Here is a 21291-nt window from a genome sequence, read left to right on the forward strand (position 1 = left end):
CTCGATAGTGCCCACTCATTTTTAAGGTCCCTGGAGGTCTGAAGATGCTTCGTGACACAGAGACAGGTGAGTGCACAGTTATCTTGTGGGGTGGAAAGACATTTCTCGCCTCAACCAGCTATCAATTTGGTAGCACTATGTTTAGCTTGCTCTTTCTTGGCATAATTAAAGGCTGCCTTGGCACTCCTAACTTCTAGCAGTACCAAGATAGCTGCCTGTGGCTTTACATAATTTATTTTTTAAGGCATTTTGTGAGAGCTGACGACTTCTGAGATGTGCTACAGCTCAAATGTAAGCAGGAAACCAGGCTTGGCCTTTGCATGTGCAGAGTGCCAGTTATGACATGAAATGGTCTCATATACTCTGGGAATACGATAGGCTTAAGCATGTCAAATAGAACATAAAATATGATAAAATCAGCTGCATTATTTGTCATGTTCACTGTATACTTCAAGTGATATACCTTTAGCTGTGCCAGACATTAAAATGAACAAGAAATCAAAGAAAAAAAGTGGTATAATATATTTTTTTTCCATGGCTGTGTATGTACAAATGGAAAGTCCTGAGTCTATAATGAATCCTGTGCACCAAATAATCAAGAAGTATCACTGGGATCAAATCTTTGGGGCAATTAACCAATTTGTTACTATTTAAGTTGTCAAAAATGTACTAGTTTTGTAAAAGTGTTAGCTGTCAACACTTTTCTTCTTCTTGTTCCTTTGATGAAATTATACCTTGTTTAAAAAATGTATCATAAAGGTGTTGGCTGTGTAAATGTCAGAAAATTTCTTTTGTATGCTCCTTTTCAATACACATGTACACTGTTATAGTTTTAAATATATCAGGGTATCGTAGCATACTCAATGATCTTAATTTTTTTTTTCTTTACAAATTTTTTCACAGAAAATAAGCTAAGGCCACTAAGTTTCAGATTGAACGATATCACAGAACAGGCTGATTTCACTCTTACACAAGATAACTTAAGGAAATACATCCTGAAGTTATAGGTTATCAGTCTCTGTATACACTAATGGTAAACCAACTGTGTGATTCCCATGATAATAACAGGGTGTAATTTATCACTGTTGGGGTATAAGAAACTTTATGGGTGCTACACCAGGCTTTATAAGACAAGATGTTCAGCATCTGAGACATGTCAGAAGGTGAACACATCAACCATGTGGACTTTCTTGGTTCTTTGCTGTGTGATCACCTCACACATAGTGCAAGGTAAGTCTGCAATTTTATTATTATTGATATAGTTCTCTTGGATTTTTTTTAAGTATGAATCAGACATTACATTTTCAGATTAATCATTCAGATAAGTTATGAGCAACATTAAAATAGCCTTTAAATGATTTATTGCACTGTCATCGATCTCCTGAATTTTATTTGCTCTGACTTTTCTTTTTCTTTGTCTCTTTTGTTATTGCCAACCAGGTGCAGATTCTCTCTACAATACTACCCAGAATCCGCACACCACTCCACGTAGAACACAAACACCAAAATGAAAACAAATGTTGATGTTAAAGCTCCTCACAGGACTTTTTAACCAGATGTGAAAGACAAATATGTATATTGGTGTCTTCTTTGACCCAGAAGAACAAGAAGATCATCAGCGACAGTTGGCTATTTAAACAACGGGATGATAGTTTTAAAAAACACCCCACTCTACTGATGCAACCATACTGTCAAAGGGGGTGTACACAAACCTAGTCTAAATATCATCACAGAATTATTATAGAGGTATTTTTTTCTTTGCAACACACATCCAAAGTGCTGTTTGCTTTTGCTTCCTGAATGGCTTGATTGGTATGTTGTTGCACTGATATAATTTGGCCAAATGTATCAGATGTGATAACTATATTATAAAGAGCACTACACTGAAAAAAGATATTTTGGAAAAACCTAAAAAAAAATTACTCTAATTTGTTCCACCTAAAATTAGTAGTTTTCTAAAATTATAGTTCTCATTTGGTTGAACATTAAAATTAGATGCAGTTTCAATCAAAATGATCTTTTTGTCAAAGTGAAAAAATGTCCATTCACACAAAGTAAAAAAAAAGGTTCATTATGAAGACTGCACACCATTGTTCTCATTTATTTAAACTTTATTATTGCTTTGAAAAAAACTAATGTTTGTAAGTCAGTGATTCACAATCAGTTGTGATACAAACTATTTGTAAAACAAATAATTTGTAACATTGTAACAAGGGGTTGTGATGAGGTTCTCGGTGATTGTTATCTGCACTTAAAAATGAGATTTTCAGTGCCAACATAGGTTGTGACAAAATGCTACTTCTTAGCTTAGATCGGGTTGAGCAGAACTGGATTGATTTACGGCATATCCAAGTCTCTATGGTAACACCATGCTGGCTGACAAAACTCAGTAGTGAGAAGAGAAAGCTTTGTTTTTCTCTGCTGAAAACAATTTATGTGATTAATTTTGTAGTAATGGTGGACACTGGAGCAAAGAAAAAGAACAGAAAATCAGAAGAAAGCTAAATAGGAGTGTGATAGAGGAAGGGCTAAAGGCTAAAACAAGAGCTAAACTGTTTGTGATCATGTTAAGTTAAACCCTCTTGTAGCAGTGGTACTGCAGTGGTCTGTTCAGACTTAAAAGTCTATCAGTAAAATTAAGAGTGAGGCTACGTTAGCTCTGCTTGGTAGATGACTGGCAGGGCATAACTAGGATTTATACACTTCACAAACATGTTTTGGAGCACCGGGCTAAACTATGGTACAAACTTCCCATGTTTGCTTTTTGTCACATTAGCCTAAGTATACGTTGGAGCAATGGGATGCTAGAAGGCTACTAAACTGCAGTACAAACCAAAAATGTTTGCTTGCTGTCACAGCACTTATGCAGGATGCTGCTCAAGTGCTTCAGTGCTGGTTGCACATTGAAGAACAGCTTATCTGGCACCTTTGGGTAACTCCAAATACAAATCAATACTGACCAAAAATGACTGCATTTTTGCAAGTCACTGTGAATGAATACATTTTTCATAAATACCTGGGACACACTTAAGAATATGAAGGTTTTTGTTCTCGCTAGAAAAAAAGCTTAATGAAGGTTTTCTTTCTGATCTGTTAGCTATCACAGATCAACCTCAACCCTCGTGTCTTAACAACTGTGGCAAACACATGGGAAGCTGTTCTTGCTTCTTCTCCTGTCGGAGAAATGGAAACTGCTGTCATGACTACTACAGTAAGTATCACCTCTGAACTTTTGGTATTGGTTTCACCTTAATTTGTTGTCTAGCTTCTCTAAATGCTGCAACACTTGTATTTATCCAGAGTCAGTCCCAGAGATATGAAGGAATGTCTGACCATATACTAACATTTTTCAAGATGTTCTGAAGCCACACCGAGAGTAGACTATCACTTTTACATCCCATCCCATTAAAAGGTAGATATTAAATGACTGATTCTGTTTTCCCATCCCTGTTGTCATTCAGGTTACTGTCATGTTGACGTTACCGACTTTAACAAGCCAGATATCCCTGGTATGATAACTTTAAACAAACCAGTATGTTGATATGCCATCATACTCTGCTGGTAGAAGAGCTCACTGAATGTTTTTCTGATCTTTTAGATACTCCAGGTGAGCGCTCTTGTCTTTACAACTGTGGCAATGATATGAAAGGCTGCTCCTGCAAAAGCTCCTGTCAGAGGAATGGAAACTGTTGTTACAACTACAATAGTAAGTATCACATCCGAGTTTTGTCTAACTTGTCTGAATGCTGCAAAACTTTTATGTATTCAGAGTAAATTTCAGTGAGATGAAGGGATGTCAAACCATATGTTGATCAAAATGGCTTTGAAGCTGCCACCAAGAATAGACAGGCATTTTAACATCACTGACAACTTGGCATTCACTGGCATTATACATGTTTTACATATTAAGAAAATATGAAGATATTATATAATTGATTCTGTATTCTCATTTTTATTTTGTCATTCAGAGTACTGCAATCTCCAAACCACCACAAGTAAGATGACTTAAAACAAAGAAATAATAATAAAAAAACATCATAAACGACTGAAAGAAGGGCTCACTAAATGTTTTTTTTTCCTAATCTTTTAACTACCCCAGGTCAACCCTCCTGTCTGAGCAACTGTGGCAAACACATGGGAAGCTGTTCCTGCTCCAGCTCTTGTCAGACGAATGGAAACTGTTGCTTTGACTACAACAGTAAGTCATACATTAGAGCATTTTTAGGGTCCTCCTCCAAAGGGAGAAGGCACCTTCTAACAAAGCTAAAAGTTTTTGTTCTGTTTTTGGTACTATTTTCACCTTGCCTTACTCAACAAATCCACTGAATGTTATACAATGTTTCTATGTCTTATTTCTTTCATATTTATTTCATTTTGCCTCACTTGTAAACGCTGCAATGCTTTTATGTGTCAAGAGTCACTTCCAGAGCTATAAAGGAATGTCTAACCATATGCTGATGTTGTAACAGATGTTTTGAAGCTACTGAAAGAATAGTCTGGCATTTCTACATCCCTGACAACTCAGCTTTGACTAGCATTTAATATATTTGACACAGTAAGAAAACCAAGAAGATATTAAATGATTGATTCTGTTCCCATCTCTTTTGCCATGCAGGTCACTGCTATGATATCACTACTAGAGTCCCTTCTGGTATAATAACTTTAAACATACTAAAAAAATAAAACACCATCATAGTTTGCTGGTAAAAGAGCTTATGGAATGTCTATCTGGTCTTGTCTGTTTTCATTTCCAGGTTACATCTCCTGTTATTTAAACTGTGGAAAAGTATTGAAAACCTGCTCCTGCACAAGCTCCTGTCAAAGGAGTGGAAACTGTTGTCACGACTACAGCAGTATGTATCATCTCTAAGTTATGTGGTACTATTTTCATATCAGCTTTTTCAACTAATCTACTTGATATTATACCAAGTTCAGATAATGTATTAGCCTTGTTTGCTTTATATTAACTATGTTTTGCTTGACTTCTCCAGATGCTGCAACACTTGCATTTTCCAGAGCTTTTTTTTACAGTGATGAAGTGATAGCTAACCATATGCTGATGTTGTAATAGATGTTCTGAACCTTCTCATAAAAGAATTTCAACATTCCTTCATTCCTGACAACTTAGTATTGACTGGCGTTAACCTCTTAAGCCTTGGCCTCTTTTTAGGGACCTCACACTAAGGGAGACGACACTTTACTCTGTATTCCGTCCGTTTCTTACTTAGCATCCCGCTCTTTGACCCCTGAACGTGCTCAAAAACTTGCCAAAATCAACACACACCCTAGTTTCGGCCCAAAAAATTATATAATTCAAAAAGTGACCACCAACATACCAAAATGTGTTCTCTAGCATCACCTGGACACACTAAAACGGGACTCAATGGCAGCAAGAATGTTGTAGAGAGATCTAACCAGCGTCAAATGTTCTTCTCATTGAGAAGCACAACTTATATGCAGACACCCCTGACCTATCTCAAACAGGAAGTTGGCATTTTTCCTTTCAAACTAAAACCAAGCCAATTTTTGGGGCCTCAAACAAAAATGATCTTTTCCTAGGCCATAAATGGTATCGGCTTGAAATTCGCTCAGATGACAGAGTGGGCCATGCTTTACAAAAGTTCTGTAGGACTTTGTTGTTTCTCAAATGCTTTTCAAATAACAAGCGTTCAAAGTCAGTGAACCCCAAAGAAGCCCTTTCAGCCCCCTTGATGTTCAAAGGTTGAATATTTAACATGGTTAGGTGACAATGATGATATTGCATGGCTGATTCTGTTTTCCAATCTCTTTTGTCATTCAGTGTACTGCCATCATTCCACTCTCCAACCCATCACAGGTAAAATAACTTTTAACAATCCACTTAAATAAAAAATACCCTCATAGTCTGCTAGTAGAAGGGCTCACTAATTGTTTTTCATTTTTTTCAGGCCTATTCCATACCACAGGTAAACCCTCGTGTCGTTACAACTGTGGCATACACATGGGAAGCTGCTCTTGCTCCAGCTCTTGTCAAAGGAATGGAAACTGCTGTGATGACTACTATAGTATGTATCACTTTAGAGCTTTTTGGTACTACGTTGATCTTACTTTAAAAAAAAATTCTTTAAATGTCACACACAACGTTTAACTCGGAACCATTCTGATGTTCTCCAGGATAGTCTGAAGCTACTTAGATTGTAGACTGGGATTTCTACATCCCTGACATCTTAGCAATGACTTGCAGTAAGAAAACTTGAGAGGTATTCAATGATTGATCCTGCTATCTCATATCTTTTGTCACTCAGGTTACTGCCATCATACCACCTATTATCCCTATACAACCCCCTCAACTCGTAAGATAACTTTGACAAAATCACAATAAATGTAAACCATATCATTCTCTGCAGGTAGAAAGTTTGACTTAAGTTTTTCTGATCTTTAAGCCACACCTGAGCCCTCTTGCCGTTACAACTGTGGCAGACACATGGGAAGCTGCTCTTGCTCCAGCTCTTGTCAGAGATATGGAAACTGTTGTCCTGACTACTACTGTAAGTGTCATGTTGCATGCAAGACAGCTTTGAACAGTTTTAAACACAATAATAGATACTGTAACTAACAGGTTGTGTCTCCCCTATAGCTTACTGCTATTACACAACAACTGACTCTCCATATACCACAGGTAGGACCCTCAGTCTGTAATATGGGCCTGCTTCACTTACTCTATACTTTGCAATTATTTCACTAACCCTATGTAATTTTGTCCTCTCCTCAGAAAAGCCCTGTGGGGGCTCTCTGTTTGACTCTGGCACCTTCTCCAGCCCCAACCATCCATACCACTATGACAACAATGCCTACTGTGTCTGGCATCTTAGTGCTGTGAATGACCACAGAGTTTTTCTGTCATTCTCATACCTGGAGTATGTGCAGAATAAACAGCTTTATCAGAACATTTGATCATTAAGACACATTGGAAAGGGGAATAAATATAACATTTACTTGGTGATCAATTGGTTTTGCAAGTGGGTCAGTAATTCATGGCGTTTTACCTTTCCTCACAGACTGGAGAACTGTTGCTCCTGTGATTACATCTCAGTCTACGATGGGCCCTATGTCAGCTCAAACCATTTGGGGAAAGTGTGCAACGACAGTCATATGACTTTTCAGTCCTCCTCCAGACACATGACCGTGGTCTTCAGGACTGATAGTTCTGTGGTTGCCCGTGGCTTCAGCGCTGATTTTTTGAGTTCCCTCTCACCAAGCTCAGGTAATACATTCCAGGCACTACAAATCTGGAAATCTAAGGTTTAGTTCATTCAGAGTAAAACAATGATGCTCTCTTTAAAGCAGAAAATCCTTTAACCATCTTTCAAAAACTGTTATCCATCATTACCCCGGCGCTGCTCTTTCTGTCAATCAATGATACCAAACTAAGAAATGTCAGCTTGACATCGAATATTGTAAGTCTGGTCCAAATTCATCCATGAAGTAATCCAAACCATTAAATGATATTTTGTCAGGCCGAGTCAGCTGTTCCTCAGACATGACCATTGTGATTGAGCGTTCTTACCTGAGCTCTCTTGGATACGACGGTTACAGTCTGTACCTGAATGACCCTGACTGCAGACCCAGGGTCACCTACAGCCAAGTGATCTTCAACTACCCCATTGACACTTGTGGCAACGTTCGAAAGGTAAACGACTCACCAGCTTCAGAAGACCACAAAGAATGTCAAGTCTTTCCTAAGAATCTACCCATCATCTTTCTTTTAAACAGATTGTGAATGGCAAAGTTGTGTACAACAACGCTGTCCGAGCCTTTACCACCACTGATGGAGAGATCACACGCCAGTCTCATTTTACACTGAACGTGGGATGCCGAATGGAGCAGGACTCAGTGTCTGAAATAATGTACCTTGTCCATAATCTCAACAATAGCAGCATGACAGGGACCGGCAGATTCAACACCAGTATGGACTTCTACACATCCAGCGGCTTCTTCAATAAGGTTTGGTCATGTAGAAAAGGCATTTAGTGTCTTAGGTTCACTGCTGAAAATTTTCTTCTATCCTCTCAGGTGACACAAAAGCCATATGTGGTGACACTCAACCAGAACTTGTATGTTGAGGTGGATCTTAAGGGACATGAGAGCAATCTGGTGGTCTATCTTGACACCTGTGTGACCTCACCATCGCCCCATGATTTCCAAAGCAGACCATACTACCTAGTCCGTAATGGGTAAGACAAAAGCATATCTTGAACTTGATTATTTCTTTATAATGAAAATCAGTGCCTGTATTGGGGTCAAAATCAAAGTTTGTTATTTGTTGTCCAGTAATTGCATCAGGATCTTCCCAGTTTATCTTTTATGTGTCTTTTTCACATCGAACTACAGGAGCAGCTGACACAGACTGTAGCATCACATTGATGTATATGACTATTAGTGTCTGTGTTTAGTGTACCAAAGTAAGTGTTTGATTTAATAGCATTTCTGATTTGGGGCAATCTTATTTTTAGCACTTCCTATTCTTTTTTTTCTTTGCCTGTTGTCACTGTAAAACTTTGGAGGATGGCTTGTAAGTTCTACTGGAGTTCTATATGATGACATTGTCATCCTTACTCCAGTGAGGGAAATAATAGATCTGAGTCCTCTGTGGAAACAGGAGTCTACTCTCCTGTGTCTGATGACCCTGTTGTTTTCTCTGTAAGATGCCCTGCAGACAGCACTTACCGTGTCTACACCACCGGCACTCGTGACTATGCCAGATTCACCTTTAAGGCCTTCCAGTTCCTGCGAGCCTCAGAGTCAGTGTACATTCAGTGTAAGGTCCGTGTATGCCATGCATCCAGCACTTCCCGTTGCCGCCCGACCGGCTGTAACAGACGTTTGGCTCGAGACCTGGGGTCAGAGGATGACAGCCACACTCTGGTCCTTGGGCCCATAAAACTCAAAGGTCTGTGACTATTTTAACTGGTAGTCATAATATTTATGGATAAAACTTAGGACTGACATCAGATAAGTCTGAGTGATCTCATAAAGACATTTCTATTTCAGGGCCTGAGAAAAAGGAGGAAGAGACTCAGGAGCAGGACAAAGCATGACTTTAAACTGCAATGAGCAGCATCATTTATCCTTAGCAATCAACACAACTCTTCTTCTTTCATCCTAACACTGCAGTGTACCCACCCTTTCTTTTCTTTGTACCTGATTAAAATCATCATCAAAAGGCAATCTGAGTTTCTGGGTCTTTTTTCATCATGCCCACATCAAACCGACACACTGGATGAAAATAAAACCATGTTAAAAATGTGTTCCTAAAAATAAAGAAGAAGACAAAATGGAAACAAAAAAGAGTTCAGTAAGAAACCCTTCACTTATAAATTAGTTTGATTAAACTGTGTCATAATAAAATGATTTGCCATCCCAGATGGAAGGAGTGATCGCCAAGAGGCTTCAATATTCACCATTACCAATGAGCCTACGACACACTGAGACAACATAAGGCAGTCATTACTGGATGCCCCTATTACTGGTAAGCATAGTGACGAGGAGGTGGTCCTAAAAACAGTAACTATTTTCTCCACGTATGTTGCCAAGCAACAGACAACAGTATCCAATACAAAGAACAATCTTACTAAAGAAGCAGTCTTACTGCAACATGTTTTGCTTTTTTGACACTGAACATCTATCCAACCACTCAGAATACAATACTCAGTAATAAATATTCAGAATGGGATCCAATGGCATTCCTGGTGCTACGTCACAATTCTGAAAGTGTTTACATCAGACACGAGACTTTGTGATTCCATCCTAAACATTGAGATACTGGATATCAAAGTGACTTATTACAATATCTAAAAGGTCCGATTGTGAAATGAAGAACTAAATGGATACGATAAAGCTTTTTCACAAAGCTAGTGAAAGTGATGAAGAAGGGCACTGTGTGGAGGGACTTCAAAAACACAACTTCTACAAAATCTACTTTCACAATCTGATTGGCTGACCAAAAACTCCAATGGCCAAATCTTCTGTCAAAGGCTCTGGGCCTATCCATAACAGCAAGAAGAGGAAATCTGTGATAATATGTATCAAACTTCAAAATAACAGTCCTCTCCAGCTTGGCCACACAGGAAAGTGACCACGTCAGGCACTGCAAAGAAAGAGTAGTAATGCACCAACCACTCAAGTAATTTCAACACGGCTAAAGTAAGATCACTCCAGGTCTACAGGCTCACTCCTGTGTTATAATCATCAGGGCCAGTCTTTGGGTGTAACTACAGGAGTGTTGAGAACTTATTAATGAGGCTCAGCTGTTAAGAATAATAATAAAAAAATCTTTATTAGCACCAAGTTTTTTTCTGGATGGACAGCTCCTAAGACTCAACAATGATTGTTTTTTTTTCAGAAGCCACGTTTCAAAGTATGTTCATGTAATTATGAGAGGCTCAGAAACACAGCGTTAGATTTCTTATTGCTAAGCTCTAACAGCACAGAGCCTACAATGAGCCTCCCTCAACCACTACAATGAATTCTCAACCTTCTGAAACACTGATCACTCTGTTACAATACACTGAAGAAGAAGAAGCGTGGGCCTGTGACAGCCACAGGAGCAGTGGCAGGGTGGGGCTGCTGGATGAGGAAGGGCCTCTCATCCACAATAGATTCTGCTCCTGGAGACATGGGAGGTTGAGTCTGGGCCTGGGACTCTGAGGGGAGGCTGGCCAACTGGCCAGCCAGGGTGGACAGCTGGTTCAGTGGGTTATCCATAACCAGTTCATGGTGATGGTGAATTTGATTTGTTTTGTACTGATTATCATAAGTTTCTTGACGCAAGTGAGGCAGCTCATGGGAGAAGTCATTCACATTGTCCGCCTTGTGCACCACCATAGAAGTTGATGAGGAGTCTTCTGCCATAGCCCACAGAGCTGGCCTTCGTGGATAAATTCTCACTTGTTCCTTTGAAGAAATTATAACTTGTTTTAAAAAATGTACTATAAAAGTGTTGGCTGTGCAAATCTGAGAAAAATTCTGGCGTATGCTACTGTGCTATACACATATTCACTTCTATAGATTTGAATAAATCAGGGTATTGTAGCACGAGTTCTTTTCTTTACAGTTTTTCACCGAAAATAAGCTGAGGCCATTGAGTTTCATATTGAAATGATATCACAGAACAGGCTGATTTCACTCTTACATAACATATTTGTGCATCCTGAAATTACAGTTTGACCAACTGTGTGATTCCCATGACAATAATGGGGAGGGATATATCACTATCACTGCTTGGGTGTTATAAACTTTATGGGTGGTACACCAGGCTTTATAAGTCATGATGTTCAGCATCTGAAGCATGTCAGAAGGTGAACACATCAATCATGTGGACTTTCTTGGTTCTTTGCTGTGTGATCATCTCACACACAGTGCAAGGTAAGTCTGATATTTCTTTATCATTGGTATGATTATCTCGGAAATTTTTAATGTACCGGACTTACCTTTCAGATAAGTCATTAGTTACATTAACATAGACATAATATGTTTGTATTGCACTGACCTCAGTCTCCTGTGGTTTTATTTGCCCTGACTTCTCTTTTTTCTTTGTCTCTTTGGTTATTGCTAATCAGGTGCGGATCTTCGCTGGTACACTACCTGGTATCCAGAGCCAGGTAAAACCACAACTACCAAAACGTAAAAGGGGGTTATTGTTAAAGCTCCTTTCAGGGCTTTTTTAATCAGTTATAAAAAAGACAAATATTTGTACTGGGGTCTTTTTTGACCCGCAAGAACAAGGAGATTATCAGCGACAGGATTGTCTGTTTCTTCATGGTTATTTTTTATTGTCTGAGATTGCTGTCTATAAAATAGGAAGCACTCCAGTTGTACTGCCCAAGGGCGAGCTAAATCAACCTAAACTAAATATCCTCTAGAGAGTATTCATGTGATTGTTTTTCACTGTTCAACATACACCCAAAGTACTTTTTGCCTTTCTTCCTGAATGGCTTGATTGATATGTTTTTGTATTGATAGGATTTTGAACAAAAAGTTTCAGATTCAGCAACTGCATTATAAAGAGCACTTAGTCAGAACTTAATCTACTTTATTTCTGTGCTGGTAGATGTTTCGATGAAGTTACACGGTGCTGACCTAAATGATCACAATTTTTCAACTTACAGTGAATATAAATTCATTTGTCGTAGGTACCTGGGACACACTTAGAACAGAAGGGCTATTGTTCTCTACTGGTAGAATCACTCACTAAATGTTTTTCTGATCTGTTAGTTACCACTGATCAGCCCTCATGTCGTTACAACTGTGGCTACAACATGGGAAGCTGCTCCTGCACCAGCTCCTGTCAATGGAATGGAAACTGCTGTCATGACTACCACTGTATGTATCACCTCAAAGCTTTTTGGTAATACTTTGGTCTTGAATTTTTGTCTAACTTCTCTAAATGCTAGAACACTTTCATGAATCAGGAAGCGGTTACAAAATTGTGAGGGGATGACTAGCCATATGCTGATGTTATAAAGGTTGTTCTGATGCTACTCTAAGAGTAGACTTGCATTTCTACATTCCTGATAGCTTAGCATTGACCAGCATTAAATGTGTATCTTTTGTCTTTCAGATTACTGCTATTATCCCACTACTAGAGCCCCCACTCGTAAGATATCTTAAAACAAACCAATTAATAGATACACCATCATGGTCATCTGTTGGTAGAAAGGTTGACTAAAGTTTTTCTGATCTTATAGCCACACCTCAGCCCTCATGCCGTTACAACTGTGGCTACCACATGGGAAGCTGCTCTTGCTCCAGCTCCTGTGAATGGAATGGAAACTGCTGTCATGACTACTATGGTAAGTGTCATGTAGCATTCAGACCTTTACAAACTTTAATCACTGTCAAACCAAGATATGAACATCTGAACACGAAGGCATGCTATTTTTTCTTACTGCTCTTTGCTACTAAAAATGTTTGTAATCACTCAGCTTTTTTTCTGGAAAGTCTTCAAACAGGTTTGCACCAAGGCATGAATAGACATTTTTTTTCTCATTTACTCTACTACAAGATGCAGAGTCTGAGAGCAAGTGAATTTTATGCAGGCACAGAGTTTTCGTTGTTTTAACTGGTCTTTTCATTATGTAGACTACTGCTGGTACTCAACTCCTTCACCCACCACTGGTATGAAAACATCCCAACAGCCTGAATGGAAATACACCATCATCTCATTATGATCATCATCTTCATTCAATATTTCTTTCACTGATAAAAAAGGTTACAAAAATGTATTACCACTCTTATATTCTCTCAGGTTACCCCTCGTGTCGTTACAACTGTGGCAGACACATGGGAAGCTGCTCTTGCTCCAGCTCTTGTCAGAGATATGGAAACTGTTGTCCTGACTACTACTGTAAGTGTCACGTTTAATGCGAGACAGCTTTGAACAGTTTTAAACAAAATAATAGATACTGTAACTAACAGGTTGTGTCTTCCCCATAGCTTACTGCTCTTACACAACAACTGACACTCCATATACCACAGGTAGGACCCTCAGTCTGTAATATGGGCCTGGTTCACTTACTCTATACTTTGTAATTATTTCCCTAACCCTATGTAATTTTGTCCACTCCTCAGAAAAGCCCTGTGGGGGCTCTCTGTTTGACTCTGGCACCTTCTCCAGCCCCAACCATCCATACCACTATGACAACAATGCCTACTGTGTCTGGCATCTTAGTGCTGTGAATGACCACAGAGTTTTTCTGTCATTCTCATACCTGGAGTATGTGCAGAATAAACAGCTCTATCAGAACATTTGATAATTAAGACACATTGGAAAGGGGAATAAATATTACATTTACTTGATGATAAAATTGTCATGGATGTGTTTTGGTAGCGAGTCGGTGATTCATGGCGTTTTATCTTTCCTCACAGACTGGAGAACTGTTGCTCCTGTGATTACATCTCAGTCTACGATGGGCCGTATGTCAGCTCAAACCATTTGGGGAAAGTGTGCAACGACAGTCATGTGACTTTTCAGTCCTCCTCCAAACATATGACCGTGGTCTTCAGGACTGATAGTTCTGTGGTTGCCCGTGGCTTCAGCGCTGATTTTTTGAGCTCCCTCTCACCAAGCTCAGGTACTTACATTCCAGGCACAACAAATCTGGAAATCTCAGGCAGTATAATACAATGATGCTCTCTTTAAAGCAGAAAATCATTTAACCATCTTTCAAAAACTGTTATCCATCATTACCCCCACCCTGCTCTTTCTGTCAATCAATGATACCAAACTACGAAATGTCAGCGCCACCGATAGACTCAGCTGTGCTTTGGAGCAGATGCAAATGTCACAACTGTCACATGCTCACAATGACCACATCTAGTATATTTTGTAGCAGTTGAACACAATTAGATATGTTCACTGTGACCCATTCTACTGGTGACAGAATAGTCTGCTATAGTAATTATTGTAATACATCTAAGCGATCTCAAAGCTATTTATTCAAAACATTGAATGAGGACTGGGATTCATTCTCGGGGGATCATGAATATCTCAGGAGAACTCTTTGGTGAATATTTACAAATGGGTTCAAATATTTTGCTCTAGCTGGAGGAAATTGTGCTATGTGATTGATTTCTTATTTTTAAAACATTTCTTATTTTTATTTAAAAAAAAAAAAAACGTATTTCTATTGACATTGAATATTGTAAGTCTGGTCCAAATTCATCCATGAAGTAATCCAAACCATTAAATGATATTTTGTCAGGCCGAGTCAGCTGTTCCTCAGACATGACCATCGTGATTGAGCGTTCTTACCTGAGCTCTCTTGGATACGACGGTTACAGTCTGTATCTGAATGACCCTGACTGCAGACCCAGGGTCACCTACAGCCAAGTGATCTTCAACTACCCCATTGACACTTGTGGCAACGTTCGAAAGGTAAACGACTCACCAGCTTCAGGAGACCATCAAGAATGTCAAGTCTTTCCTAAGAATCTATCCATCATCTTTCTTTTAAACAGCTTGTGAATGGCAAAGTTGTGTACAACAACGCTGTCCGAGCCTATACCACCACTGACGGAGAGATCACACGCCAGTCTCACTTTACACTGAACGTGGGATGCCGAATGGAGCAGGACTCAGTGTCTGAAATAATGTACCTTGTCCATAATCTCAACAACAGCAGCATGACAGGGACAGGCAGATTCAACACCAGTATGGACTTCTACACATCCAGCGGCTTCTTCAATAAGGTTTGGTCACGTAGAAAAGGCTTTTAGTTTCTTAGGTTCACTGCTGAAAATTTTCTTCTATCCTCTCAGGTGACACAAAAGCCATATGTGGTGACGCTCAACCAGAACTTGTATGTTGAGGTGGATCTGAAGGGACATGAGAGCAATCTAGTGGTCTATCTTGACACCTGTGTGACCTCACCGTCGCCCCATGATTTCCAAAGCAGACCATACTACCTAGTTCGTAATGGGTAAGACAAAAGCATGTCTTGTTACAAACTTTAAGAAAAAGATTCAGTATAAATTGCACACATAAGGAGAGACTATTTTTAGATCTCTGCTGGTAAAGTTTGGCACTGAGGAGTGATAGTAAGCGAGCATAGTAATTTTTTTTCTGCAGATAATATTCTTTGTACTCATGACTTATTGGACCACAAGTTTTGATTCTGTTATATTACAGTTAATGACTGTGTGTAGCTTTAAATCAATTCTTTATCTCTGCATAAAACTGTCTGAAGAAAAAAAAAGTAGTATTCCATTTGTTTCCTTCCTTCCTACTTTCAACAGTAAAGTGCTCATGGGAAATGCAGTCTTACTCCAAAGAGATTAAAAGAACCAAGGCAACACAACAATTCCTCACAGTGCCTGTAAACAAATATCTGCACTTTTCACGTTTCTTAAAGTTTCTTTGAAAGACATTCCAGCAGTATCCATTATAGCCATAAAACACTCAGCATTATTTATCTATGTTGTTTTATTTGTTTTCCAGAAATCGCATCAGGATTTCCTAGATTTATCTCACATGTCTGTCACGTTGAACAAAATGACCAGCTGGCGCAGGCTGTAGTAGCCAACGATGTATATGACTATTAGTGCTACTGAGTTTGATTTAATAGCTTGTTTGATTTGGGGCAATGTTATTTTTAACACTTCCTCTTCTTTTTTTTCTTTGCCTTTTGTCGCTGTGAAACTTTGGAGTTGGGCTTGAGTTTGATACAATAGTTTTACCATCCTTACTCCAGTGAGGGAAATAAAAATTCAACGCTGCAACAGCCAAGAAGAAAAAATCTGAGTCCTCTGTGAAAACAGGAGTCTACTCTCCTGTGTCTGATGACCCTGTTGTTTTCTCTGTAAGATGCCCTGCAGACAGCACTTACCGTGTCTACACCACCGGCACTCGTGAATATGCCAGATTCACCTTTAAGGCCTTCCAGTTCCTGCGAGCCTCAGAGTCAGTGTACATTCAGTGTAAGGTCCGTGTATGCCATGCATCCAGCACTTCCCGTTGCCGCCCGACCGGCTGTAACAGACGTTTGGCTCGAGACCTGGGGTCAGAGGATGACAGCCACACTCTGGTCCTTGGGCCCATAAAACTTAAAGGTATGTGACTATTTTAAGTGATTTTCATAATACTTGTGGTTAAATTAAAGAATGATATCAGATAAGTCTGAGTGATCTTATAAAGACATTTCTATTTCAGGGCCTGAAAAAAAGGAGGAAGAGACTCAGGAGCAGGACAAAGCATGACTTTAAACTGCAATGAGCAGCATCATTTATCCTTAGCAATCAACACAACTCTTCTTCTTTCATCCTAACACTGCAGTGTACCCACCCTTTCTTTTCTTTGTATCCCATCTTCTGATTAAAATCATCATCAAAAGGCATTTTAAGTTTCTGGGTCTCTTTTCATCATGCCCACATCAAACCGACACACTGGATGAAAATAAAACCATGTTAAAAATTTGTTCCTAAAATAAAGAAGACAAAATAGAAACAAAGCAGAGTTCAGTAAGAAACACTTTACTTATAAATTAGTTTGATTAAACTGTGTCACAATAAAATGATTTGCCATCCCAGATGGAAGGAGTGAACGCCAAGAGGCTTCAATATTCACCATTACCAATGAGCCTACGACACACTGAGACAACATAAGGCAGTCATTACTGGATGCCCCTATTACTGGTAAGCATGGTGACGAGGAGGTGGTCCTAAAAACAGTAACTATTTTCTCCACGTATGTTGCCAAGCAACAGACAACAGTATCCAATACAAAGAACAATCTTACTAAAGAAGCAGTCTTACTGCAACATGTTTCGCTTTTTTGACACTGAACATCTATCCAACCACTCAGAATACAATACTCAGTAATAAATATTCAGAAAGGGATCCAATGGGGGAATCTCAGTGAGTGTCACCACAAAGGCTTAAACATGGCATCCCTGGTGCTACGTCACAATTCTGAAAGTGTTTACATTAGACACGAGACTTTGTGATTCCATCCTAAACATGGAGATACTGGATATCAAAGTGACTTATTACAATATCAAAAGGTCCGATTGTGAAATGATGAACTAAATGGATACGATAAAGCTTTTTCACAAAGCTAGTGAAAGTGATGAAGAAGGGCACTGTGTGGAGGGACTTCAAAAACACAACTTCTACAAAATCTACTTTCACAATCTGATTGGCTGACCAAAATGACCTCACTGATACAAAGTCCAGCCAGCTTTTCACTGCAGATACCTTTCTTATAGTTTTGATCCCAAAGTTTCTTAGCAGCATTCATGGAACAGAGTTTTGGCAAATCGTGGCTACCATAGAAAAACTCCAATGGCCAAACTTTTCTGTCAAAGGCTCTGGGCCTATCCATAACAGCAAGAAGAGGAAATCTGTGATAATATGTATCAAACTTCAAAATAACAGTCCTCTCCAGCTTGGCCACACAGGAAAGTGACCACATCAGGCACTGCAAAGAAAGAGTAGTAATGCACCAACCACTCAAGTAATTTCAACACGGCTAAAGTAAGATCACTCCAGGTCTACAGGCTCACTCCTGTGCTATAATCATCAGGGCCAGTCTTTGGGTGTAACTACAGGAGTGTTGAGAACTTATTTGTGTGGCTCACCTGTTAAGAATAAAAGAAATATATCTTTATTAGCACCTAGTGTTTTTCTGAATGGACAGCTCCTAAGACTCAACAATGATTGTTTTCTTTCAGAAGCCACGTTTCAAAATGTGTTCATGTAATTATGAGAGGCTCAGAAACACAATATTAGATTTCTTATTGCTGAGCTCTAACAGCACGAGCCTACAAGGAATGTTATGTATTCACCGACCCACTAACTCATGAGTCTGGTTTCATGAATGATTTTTCGAGTTAATGTTTCTGAAAGAAAGAAATGAGCCTCCCTCAACCACTACAAATAAATTCTCAACCTTCTGAAACACTGATCACTCTGTTACAATACACTTGAATAGGCACCATACAAAAACAAAAACAAAAACACATAGTTTCCTTCTCCCCATATGTGTGTAACTTTCAAAGGCTAGGCTACATAAAGGCCAAGTACAAGACCAATAAATAAAATTGCTATGAAATAATAAAACAAGCTGTCCATCAAAAGATACTTCAGAGTTTTTTTTTCAGTCATCTGTTACTTGTGCTGCCCACGGGCAAAATGGCAGGCAAAGTCATACTTGCTCTTGCACTTGTGGCCGCAGATGTTGCACTGGAATGGATTCTCGTACCCATGGCAACCCATGTGGATGGTGTAGAGGATGTTGTCGGGGAAGTAGATATCACAGTGCTGGCAGTGATGAAGCATATGAGGGTCCTGAAGCGGGGCAGACAGGCCAGGGGCAGGTGTACTGGGCTGACTGTTGGAAATGCTAGGGGTACTGGTGTGCCCACTATGCTCGCTGCAGGGTCCCCCTCCTGGGCTGCAGTTACTGTGGGGAGGAGCCCGCGGCTCTGGGGTGATTGGGGAAGAAGAAGAAGCGTGGGCCATGCTGGCTGTGACAGCCACAGGAGCAGTGGCAGGGTGGGGCTGCTGGATGAGGAAGGGCTTCTCATCCACAATAGATTCTGCTCCTGGAGACATGGGAGGTTGAGTCTGGGCCTGGGACTCTGAGGGGAGGCTGGCCAACTGGCCAGCCAGGGTGGACAGCTGGTTCAGTGGGTTATCCATAACCAGTTCATGGTGATGGTGATTTTGATTCGTTGAGTGCCCATCTTCCCCTGCTCTACTCTGATTATCATAAGTTTCTTGACGCAAGTGAGGCAGCTCATGGGAGAAGTCATTCACATTGTCCGCCTTGTGCACCACCATAGAAGGGGGGCTGAAGTTGATGAGGAGTCTTCGGCCATAGCCCAGAGAGCTGGCCTTCTTTTGTAAAACACTAAGCATTTTCTTGTGGGAGAGTGAACGAGCACCTTTCATTGGAAGGAGCTTGTGGCGTCGCCGGCGATGGTGGGACAGGTTGCTACGGTCGCTGCAGCGGAAGGAGCACAGCTCGCACTTGTATGGCTTCTCGCCTGTGTGGGATCTCATGTGGGCTTCTAAGTGGCGCTCATAGGCTGAGGCAAAAGGGCAGAGGTGGCAGCGGTGAGGTTTCTCTCCTGTAAAATTGAGAAAGAAAAGGCTAAATGGCAAACCCCTGTAATGGTTATATTTTAGATTAAAGTTAATTTTGATTACTTACCTGTGTGAATTCGAATGTGCTCAATAAGCCTTGCTGTGCCTCTGGTGGCATAGTTGCAATAACGGCACTTAAGCTTGCCATCGTAGGTTCTCTCAAAACCATCCACCAGGATCCCCGTGCTGTCCTCCAGTGACATGTCCACTGAGGGGTGATCCAACCCGTTCTGACTGCAGTCTGTAAGCACATTAAGGAAGATTATGGCGACGCATTACACAAAGAAAAAAAAAGTGCAACAAAAAATTGAAATCATTCAGCTACTTGTTTAATTTTCTGATGGAGGTTTCAGTTGTTTTTGTTGAGCTGGCGGTTTTAACACACATAAAATGAATGAAATATCTACAAAGTCATCATTATGCTCTATAGACTAGAGCCACCGTAAGGAGATTTCTTAAAAAAGGAACACTGAAACTGATGAACTGGCCCCCATGTCTGGACCTTAGCCCCATTCAGCAATTTGGAGTGAGTTGGAAAATAAACTGGACCCTTTTATTGTACATTCAAAAGAAAGCCTTTGGTTTGAGTTGGAGAAGGTATGGAATGACATTGTTTTTAAAGTTCTCAGGTGATATATTTACACCATGCTAGAGACATGTGCGAATGTAATAACTACAAAAGGTGGGCAGACCAAATATTTTAGTTAACCATCTGTTTCATGCTTTGGGGGCAAAAAAGGTCATGTTTTCACATCGGGTGTTCTACTAAGTTTGATTACCACGGCATGTCTTTCATTACATGTAACAACGATAACAAACAAACAACAACAAAACACTTTTTGGCACATTAGTACCTGGTGGCATCTCGTCCGACTCCTTAACACCACTAACGGAGCCTGATATCATGTTGACATGTTGAGTCTGCTGGCTCAGATACTCCTGAAAGTCCTTAACGAAATCCAGCGTGTCCGGCTTTTCTTCACCCATTGAGTGATGCTGTAGATTTCCAGTCGAGCACAATTACTAAGAGCAAGAACGTGTTGGCATAAGTACATGAAATCTGCTACCTGTCTTCTGTAACACAAAAACACACAATACAGCCAATAATCACTTTCGTCAATGCTAGCTGGTTGTTTTTCTTACGGAAAACGTACCTCTTTAACTTTCGGTTGAATGTGGTTTATTTTGTTTGGTCAGACAGGCCGGTTTGTTGCTATCCAGACACAAAGACAAGATAATCCTTAGAACCTCTGATTGACAAACAGGAAATCAGTGCAATCCAATGTCTGGGTTGCTCTTACACAGCGGTTCGCATCATCGTCATGTTGTTACCAAAGATACGTACGCTACGTTAGCCAGAGAGCTAACGTTAGCCTATCGTGAAGAAACCATCTTTGTCAACAGATGCGTCGGTTACTATATTTACCGCATGCATGTGCTTTATTAAGATCCTCGAATGAATTGATTGTATTTTCTCCTCTTTTCCGTTTTCTCTCTTGGGAAAATTCCCACCAAGAGGCTGTCAGCTAAATCAAAACAATAAACCAGTCAGTTCATTTAGTGTGCCCCGGTGAAATCCGTCCCGCCACAATTTCCCCTTTTCCTCGAAGAAAGGTTCCCACAACCACAGCCAAAACTTCAGTTGGATTCGGGCGGATTACATATCAA

At 40.0% G+C, this 21291-nt stretch overlaps 3 protein-coding genes across 9 annotated transcripts; 2 read left to right on the forward strand and 1 right to left on the reverse strand.

The window, feature by feature from the left end:
- Positions 1 to 1178: 1178 nt before the first annotated feature.
- LOC141794726 (CUB and zona pellucida-like domain-containing protein 1) lies at positions 1179 to 9077 on the forward strand. Its single transcript, XM_074675186.1, has 9 exons — positions 1179 to 1230; positions 6617 to 6658; positions 6752 to 6896; positions 7038 to 7243; positions 7497 to 7669; positions 7753 to 7983; positions 8053 to 8213; positions 8685 to 8929; positions 9031 to 9077. Exons 1-9 carry the CDS (start codon positions 1179 to 1181, stop codon positions 9075 to 9077), a joined length of 1302 nt encoding a protein of 433 aa, XP_074531287.1.
- A 3689-nt stretch (positions 9078 to 12766) lies between these two features.
- Positions 12767 to 16734, forward strand: LOC141794727 (CUB and zona pellucida-like domain-containing protein 1). The gene is made up of 10 exons (XM_074675187.1): positions 12767 to 12830; positions 13286 to 13384; positions 13474 to 13515; positions 13609 to 13753; positions 13906 to 14111; positions 14742 to 14914; positions 14998 to 15228; positions 15298 to 15458; positions 16343 to 16587; positions 16688 to 16734. Exons 1-10 carry the CDS (start codon positions 12767 to 12769, stop codon positions 16732 to 16734), a joined length of 1413 nt encoding a protein of 470 aa, XP_074531288.1.
- A 252-nt stretch (positions 16735 to 16986) lies between these two features.
- On the reverse strand, positions 16987 to 21199 carry ikzf5 (IKAROS family zinc finger 5). 7 transcript variants are annotated; one of them, XM_074675030.1, is made up of 5 exons: positions 21050 to 21199; positions 20778 to 20836; positions 20478 to 20619; positions 19691 to 19864; positions 16987 to 19607 (listed from the first exon to the last, which is right to left on the reverse strand). In XM_074675030.1, exons 3-5 carry the CDS (start codon positions 20608 to 20610, stop codon positions 18643 to 18645), a joined length of 1272 nt encoding a protein of 423 aa, XP_074531131.1. In that variant the 5' UTR covers positions 20611 to 20619; positions 20778 to 20836; positions 21050 to 21199; the 3' UTR covers positions 16987 to 18642. The 7 variants fall into 7 exon arrangements, with proteins under 7 accessions (XP_074531131.1, XP_074531130.1, XP_074531126.1 ...); XM_074675029.1 differs by having other exon boundaries at positions 20478 to 20697; XM_074675025.1 differs by having other exon boundaries at positions 20478 to 20646; positions 21050 to 21198.
- Between the last annotated feature and the right edge of the window lie 92 nt (positions 21200 to 21291).

The sequence above is a fragment of the Halichoeres trimaculatus genome, unplaced genomic scaffold, assembly GCF_033239565.1.
Source record: "Halichoeres trimaculatus isolate MK-OKI-2021-1 unplaced genomic scaffold, fHalTri1.1 fHalTri1_scaffold_8, whole genome shotgun sequence".
NCBI classification, from domain to species: Eukaryota; Metazoa; Chordata; class Actinopteri; order Labriformes; family Labridae; genus Halichoeres; species Halichoeres trimaculatus.

What these genes read in the sequence shown, in the direction of transcription:
- LOC141794726 (XM_074675186.1), top strand. Translation starts at nt 1,179, where the DNA reads ATGTGGACTTTCTTGGTTCTTTGCTGTGTGATCACCTCACACATAGTG. An exon ending in CACCTCACACATAGTGCAAG is followed by an intron (nt 1,231 to 6,616) that starts GTAAGTCTGCAA and finishes TCTCCCCTATAG; the next exon opens with CTTACTGCTATTACACAACA. An exon ending in CCAGCGGCTTCTTCAATAAG is followed by an intron (nt 7,984 to 8,052) that starts GTTTGGTCATGT and finishes CTATCCTCTCAG; the next exon opens with GTGACACAAAAGCCATATGT.
- LOC141794727 (XM_074675187.1), top strand. Translation starts at nt 12,767, where the DNA reads ATGGGAAGCTGCTCTTGCTCCAGCTCCTGTGAATGGAATGGAAACTGC. An exon ending in CTGCTGTCATGACTACTATG is followed by an intron (nt 12,831 to 13,285) that starts GTAAGTGTCATG and finishes ATATTCTCTCAG; the next exon opens with GTTACCCCTCGTGTCGTTAC. An exon ending in TGACACTCCATATACCACAG is followed by an intron (nt 13,516 to 13,608) that starts GTAGGACCCTCA and finishes TCCACTCCTCAG; the next exon opens with AAAAGCCCTGTGGGGGCTCT.
- ikzf5 (XM_074675030.1), bottom strand. Translation starts at nt 20,610, where the DNA reads ATGGGTGAAGAAAAGCCGGACACGCTGGATTTCGTTAAGGACTTTCAG. An exon ending in GTCGGACGAGATGCCACCAG is followed by an intron (nt 19,865 to 20,477) that starts GTACTAATGTGC and finishes ATGTGCTTACAG; the next exon opens with ACTGCAGTCAGAACGGGTTG. An exon ending in GCACATTCGAATTCACACAG is followed by an intron (nt 19,608 to 19,690) that starts GTAAGTAATCAA and finishes TCAATTTTACAG; the next exon opens with GAGAGAAACCTCACCGCTGC.